The 20,252-nt window shown below is 57.3% G+C and overlaps 5 protein-coding genes across 14 annotated transcripts in view; 4 read left to right on the top strand and 1 right to left on the bottom strand.

Annotated features, from left to right (window-relative positions):
• KMT2A (lysine methyltransferase 2A) overlaps positions 1–3,879 on the top strand; it is a 42,707-nt gene extending 38,828 nt beyond the window's left edge. For both annotated transcript variants that reach the window (XM_030505647.1, XM_030505646.1), the window contains exon 36: positions 165–3,879. In XM_030505647.1, the coding sequence (XP_030361507.1) occupies positions 165–440 (276 nt within the window). In that variant the 3' untranslated portion in view covers positions 441–3,879. The remainder of the gene's footprint in view (positions 1–164) is intronic.
• A 226-nt stretch (positions 3,880–4,105) lies between these two features.
• Positions 4,106–5,202, top strand: TTC36 (tetratricopeptide repeat domain 36). Its single transcript, XM_030505645.1, has 3 exons — positions 4,106–4,261; positions 4,466–4,654; positions 4,737–5,202. The coding sequence occupies exons 1-3, from the start codon at positions 4,150–4,152 to the stop codon at positions 5,003–5,005; spliced, it is 570 nt and encodes a 189-aa protein (XP_030361505.1). The 5' UTR covers positions 4,106–4,149; the 3' UTR covers positions 5,006–5,202.
• Positions 5,203–5,276: 74 nt separating this feature from the next.
• On the top strand, positions 5,277–10,146 carry TMEM25 (transmembrane protein 25). Of its 7 annotated transcripts, XR_003994292.1 has the most exons (8): positions 5,513–5,716; positions 5,810–6,094; positions 6,334–6,624; positions 6,699–6,983; positions 7,083–7,183; positions 7,277–7,391; positions 9,792–9,959; positions 10,059–10,146. XR_003994292.1 is itself a non-coding variant. In XM_030505636.1 (7 exons), exons 2-7 carry the CDS (start codon positions 5,635–5,637, stop codon positions 7,348–7,350), a joined length of 1,104 nt encoding a protein of 367 aa, XP_030361496.1. In that variant the 5' UTR covers positions 5,277–5,506; positions 5,613–5,634; the 3' UTR covers positions 7,351–7,776. The 7 variants fall into 7 exon arrangements, 5 of the variants coding, with proteins under 5 accessions (XP_030361496.1, XP_030361499.1, XP_030361500.1 ...); XM_030505636.1 differs by lacking the exons at positions 9,792–9,959; positions 10,059–10,146 and adding an exon at positions 5,277–5,506 and having other exon boundaries at positions 5,613–5,716; positions 7,083–7,169; positions 7,277–7,776; XR_003994293.1 differs by lacking the exons at positions 5,513–5,716; positions 5,810–6,094 and adding an exon at positions 5,292–5,506 and having other exon boundaries at positions 7,083–7,169.
• IFT46 (intraflagellar transport 46) lies at positions 7,899–11,799 on the bottom strand. 3 transcript variants are annotated; one of them, XM_030505641.2, is made up of 11 exons: positions 11,693–11,799; positions 11,423–11,617; positions 11,202–11,353; positions 10,798–10,872; positions 10,593–10,686; positions 10,099–10,227; positions 9,570–9,688; positions 9,330–9,396; positions 9,016–9,076; positions 8,685–8,770; positions 7,899–8,327 (listed from the first exon to the last, which is right to left on the bottom strand). In XM_030505641.2, exons 1-11 carry the CDS (start codon positions 11,699–11,701, stop codon positions 8,232–8,234), a joined length of 1,083 nt encoding a protein of 360 aa, XP_030361501.1. In that variant the 5' UTR covers positions 11,702–11,799; the 3' UTR covers positions 7,899–8,231. The 3 variants fall into 3 exon arrangements, 2 of the variants coding, with proteins under 2 accessions (XP_030361501.1, XP_030361504.1); XM_030505644.2 differs by having other exon boundaries at positions 9,570–9,685; XR_003994294.1 differs by having other exon boundaries at positions 8,012–8,327; positions 11,423–11,744.
• Positions 11,800–11,838: 39 nt separating this feature from the next.
• On the top strand, positions 11,839–20,215 carry ARCN1 (archain 1). Its single transcript, XM_030505635.1, has 10 exons — positions 11,839–11,937; positions 13,074–13,337; positions 13,726–13,905; positions 14,136–14,341; positions 14,903–15,064; positions 15,776–15,941; positions 16,872–17,019; positions 17,684–17,792; positions 17,956–18,160; positions 18,823–20,215. The coding sequence occupies exons 1-10, from the start codon at positions 11,935–11,937 to the stop codon at positions 18,910–18,912; spliced, it is 1,533 nt and encodes a 510-aa protein (XP_030361495.1). The 5' UTR covers positions 11,839–11,934; the 3' UTR covers positions 18,913–20,215.
• The last annotated feature ends 37 nt before the right edge of the window (positions 20,216–20,252 follow it).

Below are 20,252 nucleotides of genomic sequence, written 5' to 3'. Positions count from 1 at the left end.
AGATCCAAAGAGCGTGGAGGTGAAATGGTTGAAGAACGGATGAGCAGAAAGGGTACAGCTACTCTTATGCTTGGCTCTGGGTGGCTGTGATGAGCTAGGCTGTCTGCTAGGGTGGCTCTGATCTCACTTCCTGGAGGTAACCCTCTCCCTGTCCTCCCGCCTAGGGCATCGGTTGCTACATGTTCCGCATTGACGACTCAGAAGTGGTGGACGCCACCATGCACGGGAACGCGGCCCGCTTCATCAACCACTCCTGCGAGCCCAACTGCTACTCCCGGGTCATCAACATCGATGGCCAGAAGCACATCGTCATCTTCGCCATGCGCAAGATCTACCGTGGGGAAGAGCTCACCTACGACTACAAGTTCCCCATTGAGGATGCCAGCAACAAGCTGCCCTGTAACTGCGGCGCCAAGAAGTGCAGGAAGTTTTTAAACTAGAACTTCCACCAGCTGCAAGGGAGCCCCGAGGGGCCGGGGCGAACCAAAGCTTCACATGGTGCCTCCCATGGCCACTCTGCCGGGCCGGGGAGGCCAGAGGCAGGAGTGGAGACGGGCCAGGCTCCGGGACCTGGCCGATGGCTGTTTCTCTGTCAGAGTCCACATCTTCATGTCTCGCATGTGCACGCTTACCCTCGTGAAAGACACGGGCGAGTGGAGAAGAGCCTCAGCGTGATGATGTTTTTGCTGTTCTCATTTGCCCCGACCCCAGTGTTTGTTTCTAGCGTGGGGCTAATGAGCAGGAGATGCGAGGGGAGGGGAGCAAGAGGTCAGCCCAGGCACAGGCCCGAGCGTGGGGGAGCGATTGTGGGTCCGCCCTTGCTGGCTCATGGCTCAGAGGGAGTTCTCCTTGTGCGAGGGCTGTGCCATAAGTTCAGTAGCACCATGCTGGAGTGAGCTTCTCTCTGAGGGCTGCACCCCCAGCCCGCTGCCCCAAGGACCGTGCGCATCTGTCATTCCTTGTGCTGCAAACACTACCTGAGAGCCGGTGTGCAGGGGGCTGCTGCGTTGCATGGGTCTGCCTTCATCTGGGAGGGCTCAACCAGGGGGAGCAGGGCAGAGGAGCCCCCAGCTAGACTGAAGAGGGTTGGGCTCATGCTTCGCTGCCAAATCCCAGCCTGAGCTCAGGGGAATTTCTGGCAGAGACAGGGCTCGTGCCAACAGTTGTGGCGCTGTAGATCTTTGCGAGCAAAGGCTTCCTTTCAGTGGTGCCTTTCCTCCGGCTGTGTAGAAGGGAAGTGGTCCTCTTCCAGGTCCTGTCTCCAGCAGCTCAAGGCATTCCAGGTTTCCATCTCTCTGCCACCATTGAGCTAGTGCGAGGAGAGACGTGGCTGGGGGTGAGAGCTCACGTTAAGCAGCGAGTGAAGAGCCGCTGTCGCTCTGCCCAGTAGCGTGAGTCCTCCTCCCATCTGGGCCAGCCCCAAGGAGAACGGAAAGCCCCGAGCCCACCACGCGACGATGTTGGGTTTTACTCTGTTCTGTTTACAGTTTAGTATTTAAGGTTTTATAAATGTAAATATATTTTGTATATTTTTCTATGAGAAGCACTTCATAGGGGAAAGCACTTATGACGAGGCTTTTTAAACAGTGGTATTATCCTAATTTAAGAGAATCTCTTTTTAAGGGTTTTTTTATTTTCCTAGGACGGTTGTAGGAGATGCCGGACACAGTCCGGTCCTTTCGCCAGAGAGGGGGGTACACTTTATTTTTGGGTTTTTTTTACTCTTGTTCTGCCTTTTTGACTTCAGTAACCGTTTCCAGGAGGTTTGGCTGGACCTGAGACGTAACTTATGCATGAGATGGGGGCAAGAGGGAGCGTGGCCTGGCTGAGGAGGAGGCGGGCTCTGGCTGAGCATCCCTCTGCCTCAGCATCCTGCCTGGATTTAGAGGGAAAACTGAGATAAAACAAGGGAGACCTGAGGCCCGACACCTTTTTGCCTGGGCAGCTGGTCCGGGGCATGTGCCTCATCCGCAGGCTCTCTCTTGAAGGTAAATGAATCTTTCCATGGAGAAGGGGAAGCCGGACGCGCCCTCACCCTTCCCTGCAGGTGGGTCAGCAGCCGTCCGGGTGCTGGTGGGTGGGAGGGCATCTCCAAGACATGGGCAAGGGATGAGAGCGCCTCCAGAGTCCCTCGTGCTCGCAGTGGGGCACCCCGAGGCCTCTTCCCCTGACCTGGGACCGCCGCACGGCACTCGGCAGGTTGGGAGCTGCCGGTTTCCGTTCGTTATTGCACTGTGGGGCGAGGACTCGGTGACAACTGTTGAAAGAAACTCGCATTGACACTGCATTTGTCACTGAGATGATTTGATGATGCACTGACAGTTTGGGAACGCACATACCTTGAGGAGGCCGTGTGCTGGGGCCTCATCCCATGTCCTTGGGCATGGCTGCTCTGGTCTTCCTGTCCTGGTTCTGACAGCAGTGCCCAAAATTGACCCAGTAGCTGGGCTCCGCCGCCATTCTTCTCCTCCATGCCTGGATGGCAGAGGAGGAACATCCTCCCCAGCATGCGGATCCTCCCGATCCATTGGTGTGGTGGTGGGCAGAGGCTCCGGCTGGGCAGCACTGCCCACAGCCGCCAGTGTGGGGGGAGCAGGGTGCAGGGCTGGGGGTGCGGTGGCCACGGGACCCCTGAGAGCCAAGTGCCGGCACCTCCGGCAGGCCTGGCTGCTGCCGCTTTGCTGCTATTCCCGTTGCGGTGGGAGCTGCTGGGCCAGTGGAACTGTCTGTACCACGGGAGCCGCGCTGCGCCGCGCCACGGTGGCAGGGCTGGGAGGATCTGTGGCAGCGAGCGCATGGGCTCGACGCCGCTTCCCCATGTCTGAATGTACATTTTGTAAGGACTGACGCAGATCACGGTATCTGAAAATACTAAAAAACATAAAAAAGGACCCTTGGGGCGTTTATTTTCGTTGTGTGTGTTCATTTCCTAAGGAGAAGCGGGTCACTGCAAAGGGCTGGGTATCTTTCCTTTCTGGTTTCTTTCATTTTGAAGCAATACCAGGTTCTCCAGTGGGACGGTCTCTGTGCGGCATCGCGCCATTCACACCCATACTACTGCTCACTCGGCACTCGCCAGGTTTTTATAGCTATAAATACAATATATATAGGAACTACTATAGTAATGCACCGTGTAACGCCGCCTCGTGCAGTATCGGTCCATGGCTTTTAACTCTCTTTAACACTATAGGTAAGGATCGTGTTCCAGTGGCTACCGCCGGCGGGAGCCGGGCCGCGCGGCCCTCTCGCCCTTCTTGTGCCCAGTCAGTTCGTGTACAACTTGGTTTCTTCCTCTTCTTCCTCTCGTTTTGGTTATGAATGTTGGGGTACCACCTGCATATGGGGAACTGTGCTCTGTGCTTTCCTGGTCTGTTTAACGAGGTGCAGTAGCTTTGTCTATCAACCGAGAACTATATTGTGGTGTTTCTTTTATTGAACTTAACAGTCTCTTTAGTAACTACAGGTAGGTGAATAATTGTTTCAAAAAAAAAAAATAAAAAGACAAAAAAAAGCTCTGCCAAGGCAAGGTTATGTTCTAGAAATACATTTCTTGACAACTTATCATGTATAACGAGCTCTTCTTTTTCCCTTGTGTTCTTCCAAGCTTCTGGTTGGTTTGGTTTTTTTAAAAAAAGACAAAAAAAGAGGAAACGTGTCTAAAAGTCCATCAGTGTTAACTCCCTGCCACAGGGAAGAAGGAAATACTTTAACAGTTAAAAAATGCTGAAAGCTCTGCAAAAGACTGAATGTAAAAACAAAAAAAAGTGTACATAGTTGTAAAAAAAAAAAAAAAAAAAAAAGGAGTTTTTAAACATGTTTATTTTCTATGCACTTTTTTTTATTTAAGTGATAGTTTAATTAATAAACATGTCAAGTTTATTGCTGCAGAGGGCTGCTTTCCATTTCTTCCTGAAGGGGGGGAGAAGCTGCTCTCCCTGTGCCACAGCTGCTCGTCTTGGAAGAGCCTTTGGGCTGCAGTGGGGTCTCGTTGGTGACTGCATGGCCGGGTCACCCTGGGGTGCCGCGGCCTCCCGCTTGGCACTGGGCGGGTGGGATGGGGAAGAGGGAAGCGGCGCCGCGGGGTGAACATTAACCTGCCTGGGGCCACTGCCCGCAGCCCAGCCAGGGCTCACGCAGAGGGAGGGCACCATGGCCACGGCGAACGACAGGGCCATCCTGCAGACCATCTTTAGCCCCAGCACCCCCTTCGGGGATATCCCTGGGCTGGACGAGGAGGGAGAGGATGGCACCCAGGAGGAAGGTGAGTAGATAATGTATGGGTTCTGGCCAGAATGGGCAACAGGGTCCCCGCAATGCCACAGGGGAAGGAGGCTCTGGGGGTTGGGAATAGCCCCTGCCCAAGGCTGGGCTGCAGCCCCCATCCTGGTGCCTGTTCTCCCCTGGACTGGGAGGTTTTGGCGCCAGACACTTCCCTGGCCCTGGGCTCCCCTTTCTGCCACCGCAGAGGCAGCCTTCCCCTCGGAGCTGCTGGAGCAGGTCCAGGACCTGGAGCTGCAGGGGGTGTCTGCTGCGGAGTCGGGAGATGTGAGCACGGCCCTGGAGCGGTTCAGTGAGGCCATCCGCCTGATGCCTGAGCGTGCCTCTGGCTACAACAACCGGGCCCAGGCCCTGCGGCTGCAGGGCGACGTGGCAGGTGAGTAGTGTGGCTGGGTCGCGGGTGGCCCCTGGGTACCCCCCACCTGCTCCAACACCTCTCCTCCCCCCTCCCCGGCCAGGCGCTCTGCAGGACCTGGATGCCGCCATCCGCCTGAGCCGGGGCTGTGGCCGAGCCGCCTGCCAGAGCTTTGTGCAGCGTGGGTTGATCCACCGGCTGCACGCCCGCGACGAGGACGCGCGGCGGGACTTTGAGCGTGCGGCACGGTTGGGCAGCGCCTTTGCCCGGCGGCAGCTGGTGCTGCTCAACCCCTACTCAGCGCTTTGCAACCAGATGCTCTGCAAGATGCTGGGGCGGCTCCGCAACCCTGGCAGTACCGTGAGCGAGTGAGATGGGCAGGAGACAGGAACGGCAGCGAGTGGGCTAGGCATGTCCTGGCCACCAGAGAAGGTCCATTTCTGGCGCTGGAGATCCTCATGTTGTTCCTCCTCCTCCTCCTGGCTGACAGCTGGGATGGGATGTACCAAAGCACCTTGCTTTGTCTCAGCTCCACTCTACCCCCAGTAAACCTCCCTGCATCCCTAGCACTCGGGCTCTGCTTCCAGCGTTGCGGGTGATTGCAGTGCGATTCTGGTGTGTGAAGAGCCCTGCTGAGACGGGCAGCCCCATGGGCATGAGGTCGGGCTGAGCTGGGTGCTGGCCCCTCTCTCTTCATGCTCAGCCCTGGCTGGGTGGTCTCTGGCCGCGCTCATGTGCGCCAGGGCCCTGCTCGGGGACGGCGGCTGCAGGGCCGGGTGGAGGATGCTGACAGCCGTGCCGGGGACCGCCCCTGCGCCACACGCGCAGCTGTGCGTGCTGGGGCCGAGGGCCACACTGCGGGCCATGCTCCAGGTAAGGTGCAGCGCGGCTGCGTTCTCCAGCCCTGCTGCATGCCGGGATGCCGGGGGCCCAGCGTGGGGTCAGCCCCGCATTCCTGCTCCCACTGCATGTCTCCTAGCATTGAATGCAGCTAGTGCACCATGCAGTATTCCCGGGGCCAGCCCGAGGCTGTTCTTGCCCGACTGCTGCTGCTGCTGGGCCTCCCAGCGTTCTGCTTGGCAGGTGAGGCTGCAGGGGGGGAGGCAGGCCCAGTGCTCTAGCAGCACAACAGCAGGACCCTGCTGTGACTCTGACATGTCGCGGGCTCTCTGGCAGGGCTGGGGGAGCTGGGTCCCACCATCGATGGGCAGCCGCTGGCAGTGTGCACGCTGAGGGAGGGGGAGAGCCGTGTCTTCTCCTGCCGGGCCCCCCGGCCGGCCCCCGGCGCCATGCTGGCGTGGTACCTTGATGGCCGAAAGCAGGAGGCAAACTGCTCAGCCATGGGCACTGCCAGCACTCTCACCCTCACCGCCCAGCGCAGCGACCGTGAGCTCAACTGCTCCCTGACGGACCCAGCCTCTGGGCAGACCTACAATGCCTCTGTCCTCCTCGACGTGCAGTGTAAGGTCCGCGGTGTTGGCCCTGCTCCAGATGGAGGCACGGGAAGGGTGCATGGGGCTGCTGCCTGGCCAGAGCAGGACTGTGACCTGCGGCTGCTGCAACCACAGCAGGGCAGGATCTCATCAGTCCTGTGCAGACACAGCTGATGAACACTCCCAGCCTCTGGCAAGACAAATCCTGCTCCTGCCTGTGCGGCCCTGTCCCTCCTGCCTGTCTCACTGCCTGTGTTTGTTGCCCAGATAAGCCAGAGATCCTGCAGGCAGATGCCCACTACCAGGAGGTCGAGGGCAACGGACTCCTCCTGGTGCTCTTTGTGCTGGTGGAAGCCAACCCGCCTGCCAGCATCACCTGGGTGGACCAGGACGGGCGGGTGATGGCCAACACCTCAGAGTTCCTCCTCCTGGGCACCACGCACTATCCAGGGCTGGCCAACCACTCGCTCTGCATCCACCTCGACACCATGGCTGGCAACTTCTCTGTCAGCGCTGCCAACCGCCTGGGTGTCACCACCACCTCCCTCCTGCCACCACGTAGGTGTTGGGGGGGTGGGCGCAGTGCCATGGCTGTGCCAAAGGGTGCTGAGGGGGCCACACTGCTCGTGCAGGTCTGCTGGACGCCCGCGTGGAGCTGCCCCTTCTGGGTGTTGCCGTTGGAGCAGCCCTGGCCCTGTCTGCCCTGCTCAGCCTGGGCTCCTGTGCTGCTGGCCTGGCGTGCCACCGGCCCAAGCCAGCGCCTGGCGAGGGGCGAGCAGGAGGGAGCAGCCCGCTCAGCCGGTGCTCCCGTTGCAGCGGCCCCAAGCTCCCGCAGCTTGAGAGTGCGCGTCTGCCCCGCCAGACCCGGTCCCTGCCGCCCAACCTGCGCCTCAGCGACCTCGCGCAAGAGGCCAGAGGTGAGACCCCGGGTGCCAGTGCAAAGAGACACATGGGACCCCGGGTCCTAACTGGGTGAGGGCTCGGTGTCTGGCTCTTGCCCCTTTCTTTCCCTGCAGCTTTCCCCATGGACACAGGAGCTGGTTCTGGGGCAGAGGAGAGCACATGGCCAGGGTTGGAGAACTCCTTGGTCCTCAGCAAGCTTGGTGAGGGGGTGCAGGTGGACGAGCGGTCCCAAAAGCCATGCTGGTGGGACACCGGCCTCCATAGCTGCCCCAAAGGGCAACAGCAACAAGCTGTCTTTGTCCTGCAGGTTTTATCCAGCTCCCGAAGTCCGGGCGCATCTACAAAGTGCCCAGCGTGAACAGCGAGGAGATCTGGCTGTGAGATGTGGCATGGTGCCATGAGCCAGGGCTGCCTGGCCCGAGGTTTGTGCCAGCCCCTGAAGGAGCGCAGCCGTGGGAGCCGGGGGCCGTGCTGGGTGCAGGGTGCTGACCAGCCCTGGCTGTACCGTCAGCTACACACCGCAGGTCCTGGTAGCTGCGATATGAGCCAAGGCATGGTTTTATGTAGCCTGTGTGCTTTAGGAATAGATGCATCAAAGCTGTTTATAGCCAGGCTCAGCCTTGCTGCCAGCACAGAGATTCCTCCCAGGGTGAGGCCAAGCACCAGCCTTGCTTTAGCAGGTTCATGGCCTGCTTGCTGCATGATCCTTGCCATCCCTGCCAGAGCTGCAGCAGAGGGGTGGGCAGGGGCAGCGTGGCAGGGGCCGGAGGGAGTCCTCCCCACAGCAATAAACTGAACTTCAGTGTCTCTGTGGTGCCACACTGGTTATTTCTCTTTGGCAGCAGCTACGGGGCTTGAGAATAGGAAAAGGGGCTCAGTAAGAGGGAGCAGAAGAAATCTGAGACCCCAGTTATGCCGTGGAACGCACTGGTCAGATCCGAGTGTCATGTCTGAGGGTGGAACTTACTCCCACTTGCTCTAGCACTTGTTGTGTGTGCTCAAGGAGCCTCAGCGCTGCAGCACCTACAGCTCAGGGAGCCTGTCACTAAGAAGAGCTGATTTAATGCTGAACTCCTTAGGAACAAGTCAAAACTGCAGCCATTAGGCAGCTTCTGCAACAATGCGGTGAGTAGAGTCCTACTCTACGAATACAGAACAGTTCAGCTGTGTCTCTAAAGCCAGGGAGGCTCCTGATGTCCTCTGCGCTGCTTCACAGGCTGCTGATAGCAGCAGACATTGATCCAGAGGTTCAACATGAAGCTTCAAGTAAAGCTTAACACCTCCGCCTCTGCTGCTTGCGAAGGTGGGTTGGATGGTGGGCTCCTGCCCTTCTTCCCATCAGCCAGGGGCTTGAAATGCTGCAGAGGAAAGAATGTGTTAGTGCAAAGATATGGTGCTTGTTCAAGAGTACTGGCATGTGTGTGAAAACGCTGCCCCTCTGCATGAGCTGAGGGCTCAGCAGCTCCTGCCTTCAGTGGGAAAAGCACTATGGGCTCATGCTGGACTGTTAAACGATGTAACCCCAGCCTTGTGGCACCTCAGGGGCTCCTTGTGCAATGTTGAGGTACCAGGGAATCAAGCAGCTTAGAAAATGTTCTTTGGGGCCTTTGTCTTGCCTGCCACCCCCATACAGACACCCACAGCAAAGCCAAACATGAAAAGAGAAGCCTTGTGATGCTTCCAGTTGGGTGAGCAGTGCCTGCCTGAAGCTGTACCTGTGAGTTCTTGAACTCAGAGTAGACAGAGAAGAGGATGTGCAGAGGCAGGATCCGGCTCTTGTACACGGGGATGTCCAGAATAGCTACGAGCAAAAGCAGAAGCATGTGAGAGCGTCTGAGTGCTGCAGGTAAAGACTGAACTTCCCCCTGCCCACCGTTACTGGGGCCTTCCCTCATCAAAGACCGCAGGCATCTGCCGTCTGAGTCCACATCCTACTGCAGACAGCAGAGAATGACCTCGACTCCTTGGGGCTCAGCCTGCCTCTAAAGTCCCTTGCTTTAAGTGAGACAGTGCTGGGCCAGCAGCACACTTGTGTCCTCAGCTTACCGCAGATCATGTCGACGTACTCGGCCAGGTCACAGCTCATCTCTGCTGTCGGGAGCCCCACCTGGAACAGATGGAGCCATCAGCTCTGCTCCCGTATGGCACACGCTGCTCTCGGGCCAAGCGCAGTGGCCACCCAGGCAGCCACCAGGAATTCAGGCATCAGGCTGCTCCCCCGTCTTCTGGTGAGGGAGAAGTGGGAAGCAGGAACAAATCCGAGTGGGCCAGACCATGGGCAAAGAGCCCAGAATGGAGCAGGCCCCCGGCTTTCCTGGAAGGTGGTTGTAACACCAGCACCAAGCTAACTCCCAATATACCTTTCCCAAGAGCTCCTCAAATTCTGGTGACCATTCCTGCATCAGGGTCTCTATGTCAGGCATTGGCCTGTCAGGGAAGAAAAGGACATGAACTTCAGGATCACACACAGGTGAAACAGCTTCTTGCTGCTGGGCTGCTGAAGAGGGGACCGGCAGAGCGTAGCAGTGCTCAGCCCTTCTGCACTTTGCCACCAGCCTCCTGTGGCCTGAGCTGGGGCCGTACCCGTGGAAGGGGCTCACCGGGTGTAGTGGACTGTGGCAGGAGGTTTGCAGCGGTGCAGTTCATTGATACTTTCAATCCAGTTCTCAATGGCTTTGGGGTTCTTCTCTACATTCTCCACACTCTTCACTTTTATCTGCTAAGAACAAAAATACAAACCTGGAGGCATTTCAGAGTGTTTGGGGGCTTTTCTGCAACCCCTCCATTGGCTCCACATTAACCATGTGTTTTCTCTTTCCTAGTTGCACTGCACCAACCAAGAAGAGCCGTGGGCAAACAGAACGCTGAGGAAAACCAGGTATTGACAACCAAAAGGAAACAAAGCTTCCCTCAAAGGAAACTGATCCAAAGCCTGAACCAAGCCTTGCCATAGATCCGCTGCAGTTTAAAGCTACGGCGTAAAGAAAAAGGTTAGTGTTTTCTGCCTTTGAAGCCAAATTAGCAGCTATGCTGCAATGCTGCAGTCACAGAGACAGAAGTAAGAGCAAAATGCAATGTTTTCACCATAGGCAGCATGCAGCAAGTGCAACCTTCCCCCTCCCAACTCACTGTGATGTTGTGCTGCTTGGAGTTCTCCGTCAGCCAAAGGGAGAGCACGGTGGGATCCGACTGCTTGGTCGACGGCTCGTCCAGGACCAGCAGCCCCAGGTTATCAGGACTGCCATCGGGACGGGGAACCTGCAGCCAAACAGAGGCCCTGTTTCCTGCGGGAGTCTAGAGCAGGGGCAGTTGGGCTGTTTTGGAGGGAGCCTCCCCATGGTTTAAAAACCAGACCCTAAAAGGCATTGGCAGGCCTGCTCTCTTGAATACGAGTCGTTAGTGCAGTGCCACCTGAAAAGCACAAGGTGCTGGACAGGGGAAACATGGCCCTGGCACCAAATTGTGCCTGAGAGGTGACTGAGTGTCTGTTCTGTCTGAGCACTCAGGGGCAGGGCTCCCGGCGCTGTGCGCTGCCACTGGGCTCTAGGGCCAGGCTCAGGCCAATACCAGGTCCTGTTTCAGCTCGCGTGCAGCACGTGTGGAGGAAAGCGAAGTAACTGTACCTTTAAGAATGCATCAATGTCTCCAACTGCAGGAATAAAGTCTGGAATGAAAGGCTGCAGTTTGTACTCAATCTCTATTGGTTTGGGAGTGTACCTGGGAAAAAATGGCACCGCTGTGGGAGCAGCTATGGACCGTCCTGCAGCACTTCCCCCAGTAACTGACACAAAGGAGAACGAGGAGCGGGCTAAAGCCCCTTCCACTCACCTCTTGATGTACTCAAAGAGTTCTTTGATTTCAGAGGACACGGGCAGGTAGTCATAATCTGCTATACTAAAGTCCCTAAAGGAAGGCAGAGAAATGCAGGCAAAGATTAACGTGCAGCAGCCAGTCTACAGGCGGGAACCAGCACCCAGCTGCGCACGACCATCATGAAGGAAGCTGAAACACCAATGTAGGGGGTCCCCTCTAGTAAAGACTCCTTGCACAGGAGAACTACCCCTGGGCCCTGTTTTGCCTCAGGCCCGTTACACGAGGCCGGCACTTGTGATGACAAGGACCCGGGGGGGGTGCCGCCATGCCCGCGGCCGCAGGAGCCCGGACAAAGCAGCGGGGCCCGTGTGGCTCCTGCCCGGCTCCGGACCAGGCCTCTGGCCGGTAGCGCCGCTCACCCCGCGAGCGCAGCCCCGTGCTCCTCCGAGTCGTTCTCCGAGTCAGTCTCTGAGGAGTCTTCCGAGTCGTCGTCGTCGTCGTCGTCGTCGTCGTCGTCGTCGTCGTCCTCGCTGAGGGCGGCGGCCGCGGCCGATCGAGCCACCGCCTCCTTCTGGGAGAGAGACGGAGCCTCACCGGCCGCCCCTCCCGCGGCCGGGCCGCCCCTCCCGCTGCTGCCTACCTTGGTGCCGCTGCCCTCCTCCTCGCTGCTCTGATCGGCCGCGGGCAGCCCCGGCCGGCGGGAGGCCCGGGGACGGCCCGTGCCCCCCGCCCGCGGCGAGCGGGCTCCGGCCGACCTCCCCGCCGCGCCGCCCGCCTGCTCGGCCTCGGGCAGGTCCAGACGCTCGTAGTAGGGCTGTTCTTCGGGCAGGCGGGCCTAGGCAGAGCGGCGCGGTGAGGCGGCGGCCCGGCCCCAGCCCCCCGGCCCGGTGCGGCCGGGCGCCCCGCTCACCTCCGCCATGCCGCCCCGCCGCCGTTGCCAGGGCGACGTGCCCGCCTCGCTCGCCCCTGGCCGGCTAGAGCGGCCGGGCCTCCGCGGCGCCCCCTGGCGGGAGGGGCGGCTGCGGTCTGCCAGCCCCGCCCCGCACGCCGTGCGTGCCGGCGCTTCCGGCTGGGGACGTGGCTCGGCGCCGCCATCTTGTGCGGCTGCCCCAGGGACGCGGAGGGACCGAGCCCCGCGCCGCCGCCGCCGCCATGGTAAGGTCCCGCTTCGCCGCCCACCGCGGGGCACAGCGGCAGGAGGGGACAGTCTTCGGGGGACTCCCCCGTTCCCGCCGCCCGCCCGGGCCTTGCGCTGGAGCCCCGTGGCCTGTGGGGCAGAGCTGCGCGCTGCGGCAGGTCCTGCCGCCCGGGCAGGCGGGGCTGCGGCCGCTGCCCGCGGGTCGGAGCGGGTTGGAGCGCGGGAGCCTTGGCTCTGCGGGTGGGAGCCGGTGCTGCACCCTGGGCCCCCCAGCGCTGCTCCGCCGCGGCGGGGCTGGGAGGCCGCTCCGTCGCAGAGCAGAGCCGCGGGGTCCCGGAGCAGCGGGGTCCCGGTACCGCTGCCCCTGCACCGTGGCCGAGTGCTCTGGGGCAGCACTCACAGAGAGGAGGTTTGGTCCTGACCTAAAAGCACTTCAGGATGCGTTTGTCCCCGAGCTGTCAAGCTGCAGGGCCCCGAGGCAGTGGTGAAAGAGCCTCACACAGTGCTGCCGGCCTGGGCTGAGGCGGGACGTGGTCCAGGGCTGAGAGTGCCCAGCACTTGCCTGTTAAAAACAGCGGCTGGGGATTTACGAGATCATAAGCACAGAAACAGCCTTATCCTGCCAAGGTTAATTAAGGAGCTGATCTCTGAGAGCTGTGAGGAGGAAGCCTGGGTAGTCCAAGACGTGGGCTGCAGTCGCTACCTTTGTGTTCGTGGTGTGATATAGAGGTGTCCAGGAGAGTCATCCAGGGGCTGCGGTTAATGCAGCTGCCACTTCTCCATTAAGGTGGCTTTGCTGTAGATGTGGCCCTGGGAAGAAGAGTCCCATTTTACAGTATTCCTGCGTTTAGTTGTAAGCTGGGGCCAGTCTGAGCAGAAGCTCAATAACCCGGAGCCTCCCCAAAGCATTGGGTGAGTTGCGCCACCTCTGTGTGTGTGTAGGAACGGGCTGATTTGCCGTGCTCTTTTCAGGGTAACAGCAGAGAGCAAAGCAGAGGTGATTCTGCTTTTAGCATGGCTCGGTTCCTGGTGATGGTGGCAGCAAAAAGTGGTGGCCGAGGAGGCAGAGCTGGGGCTGCGGTACGCGTGAAGGTGGGATGGAGCCGAAGCGCCCCTCTCCTCTCACGCTGACCAGCCCTCGCCTCCTCCGCAGGTGCTGTTGGCAGCAGCCGTGTGCACAAAGGCGGGGAAGGCCATCGTGTCCCGGCAGTTCGTGGAGATGACGCGCACCCGCATCGAGGGGCTGCTGGCGGCGTTCCCCAAGCTCATGAACACGGGGAAGCAGCACACGTTCGTGGAGACGGAGAGCGTGCGGTACGTCTATCAGCCCATGGAGAAGCTCTACATGGTGCTGATCACCACCAAGAACAGCAACATCCTGGAAGACCTGGAAACACTCCGACTCTTCTCCAGAGTGGTAAGGACCTAAGGATCCCTCCCTTACTGCAGAGTTCCTGCTTACAGCTCTGCTGGCAAGGCCAGAGGGGTGATTGCCAAAGTTAGCATTAAGTATTCTCTGTATTCAGGGCTCCTCAGGAAATTTGCTGGCCCCAGCATGTGTTTAGGTTCCTCTGAGTTAGTGTTCCAGAGAAGCTAAGAGGTTGTCCAGGTTTTGTAGTGTAGAAAAACTAATCGTGGCAAAACTTGATCTTGTTTATCACCAACTTAATGGTCTGAAGAGCAGCTTAACAGTGCACTGGTCTTGTGGAGGGTCTAGTGCTGCTTTGAAGTCTGGGGTAGTAGAAAGAAAGCGTTTACATGGTGTTGTCTACAGATACTCCTTCAAAATGTTTCCTCCTGTCCAGATCCCTGAATATTGTCGAGCTCTGGAGGAGAACGAGATCTCTGAGCACTGCTTCGACCTGATTTTTGCCTTTGATGAGATTGTTGCCCTGGGCTACCGTGAGAACGTCAACCTGGCCCAAATTCGGACCTTCACTGAGATGGAGTCTCATGAGGAAAAGGTGTTCCGAGCAGTCCGAGAGGTGAGCAGGAGTAACCGTGAGCTGGGTCCCACATACCTGCTCTGGGAGATGCTGCTGCTGCTGCTCTGCTTTCGTAGTGGCCCAAAAATGATTTCGTTTTTCTGTAAACTGAGTGCCCATCTCTTGTTCCCTTTTGCTTCGCAAAGGGTTTACAGGCAAATGCATTTGGATCCTGAGCAGAATTAGATTGAGATTGCAAAGCTCTGTCAGCCTCTTGTCTTTTACTTCAGACTCAGGAACGTGAAGCAAAAGCTGAGATGCGCCGTAAAGCCAAGGAGCTGCAGCAGGCCCGGAGGGACGCAGAGAGGCAGGGCAAGAAGGCGCCTGGGTTCGGCGGCTTTGGGAGCGTGGCCGTGTCCGGGGGCACAGCAGCGTCCATGATCACAGAGACCATCATCGAGACAGAGAAGCCCAAAGTGGCTCCAGCGCCTGCCAGGTGGGTGTGCAGCAGGGAGCAAGTGGGCCTTGGAGCCAGCGGAGCTGAAAGCACGTGCCCCAGGAAAGGCTCTGCAGCGCAGGTTCTTTGTGTGCACAGCCCTCCCGCTCAGGAGGATACTGCACGGGTAGAGATGGTCCTGCCTTTGTGAAGCCTCCCCTTAGCCTTGGTGATCTGTGAGTGGTGACCTCCGAGCCTTTAGTGTGATTGCTCGTGGGCTGGTATATGGTGTGCATTCTTGGAACCCTCCCTTTTATTGTTGAGGAGCATTTGTGGTGCATCCCACAGTAGCATCCTAGAGCCTGTCTCAGTCTTTAATAGGCGAAGGGCTCCACAATCTATGTAAGAAAAAAAGGCCCCAGCTACTGGTAATACACAGAACTGAATCCAAACCTAAATTACAACTTTGCAGCCTACGTACCAGTTTTGAGCGTGTTCTCCCAGAAAAAAGGCTGCAGAGGTGAAGGTAGTTTTGTTGGGATAGTCGGGTTATAGCACTTGAAGATGAGGAGGAATCTGTCGCTATGAGCTGATGTGGAGGTTCTTACACCTTTTCTTTAGGCCCTCAGGTCCCAGTAAAGCCTTGAAACTTGGCGCTAAGGGGAAGGAGGTGGACAACTTTGTAGACAAGCTGAAATCCGAAGGAGAAAATATCCTGACTGCTGTAGGGAAGCGCTCCACGGAAGCAGCCAAAGTTCTTGCCCCTCCCGTTAACATGGAGAGGTAGGTACTGCCTTGGCTTTGGAAGCAGTGTCCCCACGGCGCACTCTGTGGTGCACATGTGGCTTCCTGAGCTCGCTTCCTTTCTCACTTTCAGAACAGGCGTTTTCCTGCCCTTCAAGTCCTGTGCACTCGCTCGGGCTGTTATTTTAAAAGGTGGTGGGCAAAACCTTGGGAAGTGCAGCAGGAAAAAGCAGACAGGTCCTTTGAGTAGGACTCGCCTGAACTCAGACGGATGTACACCCATTGTCCAGCCAAGGCTGGGAGTTTTCCCATGCCTTTTTCCCTTATATAGCTGCCATTTTTCTGTTCTTCAGACACAGAATTCCTTCCGAGTTGTGTCTTGGGATGGCCGCGGTCACGGTTCATTTTATGTGTAGCAATTCAGAAGCTTCTAGTGCCATGAGCTGTGCTCCTGTCAGCAGAGGAGTTTTGGGTGAACAGCCTGTTGAAATGCTGTATCACTGCTCCTCGTCTGCACTTCCGCCCATTGCAGACTCGCATCTCTGGAGCTGCCTGCCCCTGAGCTGACCTGCCAGCGCAGCATTAGCATCCACTGTGCCCTCTGTGCTGTTCCTTTGGGGTCACTCCGCTCCTGGGAGCACCGGCTCGTTACGTGCAGCCTCCCCTGCTGAGCACTGCTCTCTCATCTGCCCTCCTGGATGCCAAGCGTAGCACTTGCAACACCTACTTTCTGTCTGTCTGTCTGTCTAGCGTGCACATGAAAATAGAGGAGAAAATCTCCCTGACTTGTGGCCGTGACGGAGGGTTGCAGAGCATGGAGCTGCACGGCATGATCATGCTGCACATTGCCGATGAGAAGTTTGCACGGATTCGCCTGCATGTGGAAAACGAGGACAAGAGGGGAGTGCAGCTACAGGTAAAGCCTGCTCGGTGTCCTGTGCTCTCGAACATGCTCTTGCTCCTCTCCAGGGCAAAATACTGGGAATACGTGAGCATGTCAGTGTCCTGTGCTCATGTCGAAGCTGTCTCAGTACATGAGTTGAAAAAGGGAGTAGTCACCGCAGACATTAGCATAGTGTGAACGTGGGGCCAGCTCACGCTGGAAAGATTGAAGTTCAGTTGAGAAATCCAGTCTCGTGCCCTTATCTCCCTGCCCTCGGAGGCTTATCTGCCCGGTGGTGCATGTTGCTTTGCCGTCTGGTCGCACGTGGACCTTCCAGCAGCCTGGTGCGTTGCTTGGTGCTCGTTGGTGTGATGTGAGCTTTAGCTGTGGAGTGGGAGTGGGAAAGTAAATGTCCTGTGCTGTTGAGGAATGAATTTGTTACCTCTTGGGGTCACTTGTGTGCCATCACTGCTGTGTTGGAGGCAGTTGCTGGAGTCCACGATTGCAGCCGGCGATTGCAGCTCAGAAGATTCTGAAGGACACGTCCCCTTTCTCCCACTCTGTGGCCTTACTGATCCCTGGAGATCGTGCTCCTTTGATACACAGGGAAGTAGGATTTTTGCGGTTTCAGGGTGTTCTCAGCAGCATTAGGTTGGTTTTTCTTCTGTTGTGGGTCTTCAGGATGGCATTTGAGGTTTTAAGAGTCGTTAAAGTTGTTCTCTAGGTGTCAGCCCAGGACACGTGTTGCTGGCATGTCTGGTGCAGTGGTGTGTTTTCTGGAAGGAATCCCAGGTTGATAAGCAGATGTGCTCCAGCTGAGCTTGTGAGCCAGGAGCAAAACTGATGTGTGTCAAGGAAAGCACTCTGGGACCTGTCATCCTGCCTTACAAGAGCCCGCGTTGCCTACCGACAGTTCTGTCCTTAGGCTCAGAGTTGCAGCCTGGGCGTATGTTCCCCTTTCAGACTCACCCAAACGTGGACAAGAAGCTCTTCACTACAGAATCGCAGATTGGTTTGAAGAACCCAGAGAAGTCATTCCCTATTAACAGTGACGTGGGTGTGCTGAAGTGGAGGTTGCAGACCACGGAGGAGTCCTTCATTCCGTTGACAAGTGAGTGCGAGTGTGTGCCTGGGGGGTCGGGTGGAAGAGGCTGATGTGCATTAGGTTGCAGAGAGACCTTAGAGCAGCTTCCAGTGCCTAAAAGGGGCTGACATGAAAGCTGGAGAGGGGCTTTGGACAAGGGCCTGTAAGGACAGGACAAGGAGAAATGGCTTTAAACTGTCAGAGAAGATTTAGATTTGATATTAGGAAGTTCTCTACTGTGAGGGTGGTGAAACACTGGCACAGGGTGCCCAGAGAAGCTGTGGCTGCCTCATCCCTGGCAGTGGTCAAGGCCAGGTTGGACACAGAGGCTTGGAGCAACCTGCTCTAGTGGAAAGTGTCCCTGCCTGTGGCAGGGGGCTGGAACTGGATGAGCTTTCAGGTCCCTTCCAACCCAACCCAGTGTGTGATTCTGTGGTCCATGGGCTGCCGGCTTGTAGCCAGCATCCAGCAGCTGGGCTGCCTGGTGTGTGGCGCACTGAGATGAGATGTTGGAGATGTGTTCCCCTGGATAGTGCCTGATCTTGGTGGCATGTGTTTTCTGTAATGCTCTTTAAGAAAAGAAAGCTTTTCTTTAAGTCAGGATTTCTTGGGGAAAACTTTGCAAGTGTCTTTTGAAGCACATGAGCTTTTGAGAGCCCACGTGGTTCACCTGCTGTTTCTGTGCCCTCAGTTAACTGCTGGCCGTCAGAAAGCGGCAACAGTTGTGATGTTAACATTGAATACGAGTTGCAAGAGGAGAGCCTGGAGCTGAACGATGTGATCATCACCATCCCCTTGCCGTAAGTAAAGCTCCCTGTCCAGGCAGCCTTATCATGTCTGTCCTGGATCCCGTTGCTTCCCTCCCCTCTCTGGTTTGTGGGTCTGGGCAAGCCAACAGGCTGGACAGTCACTTTCTTAGCTCTGTGCAGCTGAGCTGTTGTAACTTCTCATTGCCCGCTCTAGGTCTGGTGTCGGTGCTCCAGTGATTGGGGAGATTGATGGTGAGTATCGCCACGACAGCCGGAGAAACCTCCTCGAGTGGTGCCTGCCAGTGATAGATGCCAAAAACAAGAGTGGCAGCCTGGAGTTCAGCATAGCAGGGCAGCCAAACGACTTCTTCCCAGTGCAAGTCTCCTTCATCTCCAAAAAGAACTATTGCAACATACAGGTATGGTCGCTGCTGGCACTCCGTGAGCATGATGTTGTCACTCTTTGCTCCTCCAAGCTGCCTCGGTCATGGCTATAAATGGCTGTGTGGTGGCCTGTAAGCCCTGCTGCTGCTCTTGGTGAAGGCTCAGGCGTTGGCATGAGGTTTCCTCTGTGTTGGCTGGGTTTGGGGTGCCAGTGGAGAACACTGGCAGCTTCAGCTCCCCAGAGCTCACCGGCCGTTTGGTCTGTGCTTTTGTGACTCTGATAACCACTAATTCCCCTCAGACTTTGATAGAGAAACTGTCAGCCTTCGAGCCAAAACATGTCTGTCTCTTGCCCCATCCCTGGCAGTGTTCAAGGCCAAGTTGGACAGGGCTTTGAGCAACCTGGTCTAGTGGAGGGTGTCCCTACCCGTGTCAGGGGGTTGAACTAGATGAGCTTTAAGTTCCCTTCCAAGCCGGTCTGTGATGTCATGATTCTATATGCCTTCTGTCTATCCCCGCTGAGCTGTAGCTGGTGACTGCTGCTTACTTTTAGTGGAGAGACAGCTACTGCAGAGAACCCTTCCCCATTTCCAGCTTTCCTGAGAAGAAAGCTCTTTGTGGCAGTTCGAAAGCATGGGGTTGACACTGTCCTCGTGAGCGCGCCGGCGCCGAGCTAACTCTGCCTCTTGTCTTGCAGGTTACCAAAGTGACCCTGGTAGACGGGAACAGCCCTGTCAGGTTTTCTACTGAGACCACCTTCCTGGTGGACAAGTACGAGGTGCTGTAACGCGCCCGCGGGTCCCGCAGTGGAGGCAGGTTTTTTAAATTTAAGGAAAAAAAAAAAAAAAAAGAAAAAAAAAAAAAAAAGAGGCCGAAGTTGATTGTGAATGTTGGGAATGTGGGAATGCCGCACCCCCCCCGCGGAGGAAGACGCGTGGCTCTGCCGCCTGCAGCGCTCCCGGGGCACAGACACTTTTGGCAGAGAATTGACGTGCTCACGGGGGGAAAGGCTACAAATTTCTTTGGCAAATTTTCACCGGCCGGCAGGAAAGCACCATCTCCACCGCAGGGAACCTGCCTTTGACCCGTCCCCATCTCCCCTGGAGCCACCCGGCGCCCGGTCCCAGCGCCCACCAGCCATCATCCTCCCCCTGCTGAAGCGTCGCACACCGTTCCCTTGTTGGTGCTGCTGCCATTTTAATTTCTCCTCGACCTTCAACTCCCGTTGGTGAAAGCTGGCGTTAAGAGACATGTGTGGGCACCTGCCTCTTCCGGACCCTCCCGTTTGGTGGCAGCAGAGCAAGTTGGCTGCAGTTTCTGAGTGAAGGGGTCTGGCAGAGGAGGAGGGACACAGCGCTCGGTCCTCCTGCCCCGCACGGTTACTGCTGCCTTTCCAGCCGGCCTCGCCTCTGGCTCAGAGAGGCTCCATGGTGCCACGCTTTGGCATACTCCTCCTGCTGATGGAGAGCATCCAGAGGGACTGTCCCTGTGCACAGGCTCATTGTCTGCTGCAGCTGCTCTTGGGCCAGGTTTTGGAGGCAGTTTAGTTAGGTTTAGAACCAGCTGTGTGTCCTTCCCAGGGCCCTTTCGGTGCCAGGGGAAGGCCTTGGTGCACGGAGCCATGGATGCTGGGTTGCCCGGGCTGCCCCCATGGTCACAGGAAGGGAGCACCCTGAAAGCACATGCACCGCGTTCCTGGGAGCACCTCTGCGAGTGCATCTCGGTTCCCTGGGGTCCTCTGCCGAAGAAGTTCTGGTCTCTCCTCTGCTGGCAGCACCTGGGAGGGAACCATCCCTCATCCCTGCCCTGGGAGGGTGGGAGAGCAAACCCTGTTCCTAGGAAAGCAAAGTAGGTGGCAAATCCCACTGGCTTGGTCCTGGTGGAGAGCTGCTTTTCTGTATGATGTTAAAATGGAGTCGAGGTTAGTTTGGAGCTTTTTCTTCATTTTTTTCCCCTGGAATTGGTTGGAGGGTCACACTTAAGCCGAGCCGGGATTCCCTTTTGTAACCCTGTACTGGCCTAGGGACTAGAGCACATTCCAGTGTACACAAATACGAGTCTTTAACCCAATAAAGAGTTCTGTCGGAGGAGCTGGCTCTGCCTGCGGCGGTCCTTCGGGCTCGGCCC

The sequence above is a fragment of the Strigops habroptila genome, chromosome 17 (genome assembly GCF_004027225.2).
Source record: "Strigops habroptila isolate Jane chromosome 17, bStrHab1.2.pri, whole genome shotgun sequence".
Lineage (NCBI taxonomy): Eukaryota > Metazoa > Chordata > Aves > Psittaciformes > Psittacidae > Strigops > Strigops habroptila.
This window is presented reverse-complemented; position numbering and strand designations above follow the sequence as displayed.

Coding starts and splice junctions, on each gene's coding strand:
- TTC36 (XM_030505645.1), top strand. CDS start 4,150: ATGGCCACGGCGAACGACAGGGCCATCCTGCAGACCATCTTTAGCCCC. Junction 4,262..4,465: donor GGATGGCACCCAGGAGGAAG/GTGAGTAGATAA, acceptor CTGCCACCGCAG/AGGCAGCCTTCCCCTCGGAG. Junction 4,655..4,736: donor GCTGCAGGGCGACGTGGCAG/GTGAGTAGTGTG, acceptor CTCCCCGGCCAG/GCGCTCTGCAGGACCTGGAT.
- TMEM25 (XM_030505636.1), top strand. CDS start 5,635: ATGCAGTATTCCCGGGGCCAGCCCGAGGCTGTTCTTGCCCGACTGCTG. Junction 5,717..5,809: donor CCCAGCGTTCTGCTTGGCAG/GTGAGGCTGCAG, acceptor GCTCTCTGGCAG/GGCTGGGGGAGCTGGGTCCC. Junction 6,984..7,082: donor CCTCGCGCAAGAGGCCAGAG/GTGAGACCCCGG, acceptor CTTTCCCTGCAG/CTTTCCCCATGGACACAGGA.
- IFT46 (XM_030505641.2), bottom strand. Junction 9,689..10,098: donor CCAAGCAGCACAACATCACA/GTGAGTTGGGAG, acceptor TTTTGTTCTTAG/CAGATAAAAGTGAAGAGTGT. Junction 9,397..9,569: donor GCCACAGTCCACTACACCCG/GTGAGCCCCTTC, acceptor CTTCCCTGACAG/GCCAATGCCTGACATAGAGA.
- ARCN1 (XM_030505635.1), top strand. Junction 13,338..13,725: donor TCCGACTCTTCTCCAGAGTG/GTAAGGACCTAA, acceptor CCTCCTGTCCAG/ATCCCTGAATATTGTCGAGC. Junction 15,065..15,775: donor CCTCCCGTTAACATGGAGAG/GTAGGTACTGCC, acceptor CTGTCTGTCTAG/CGTGCACATGAAAATAGAGG.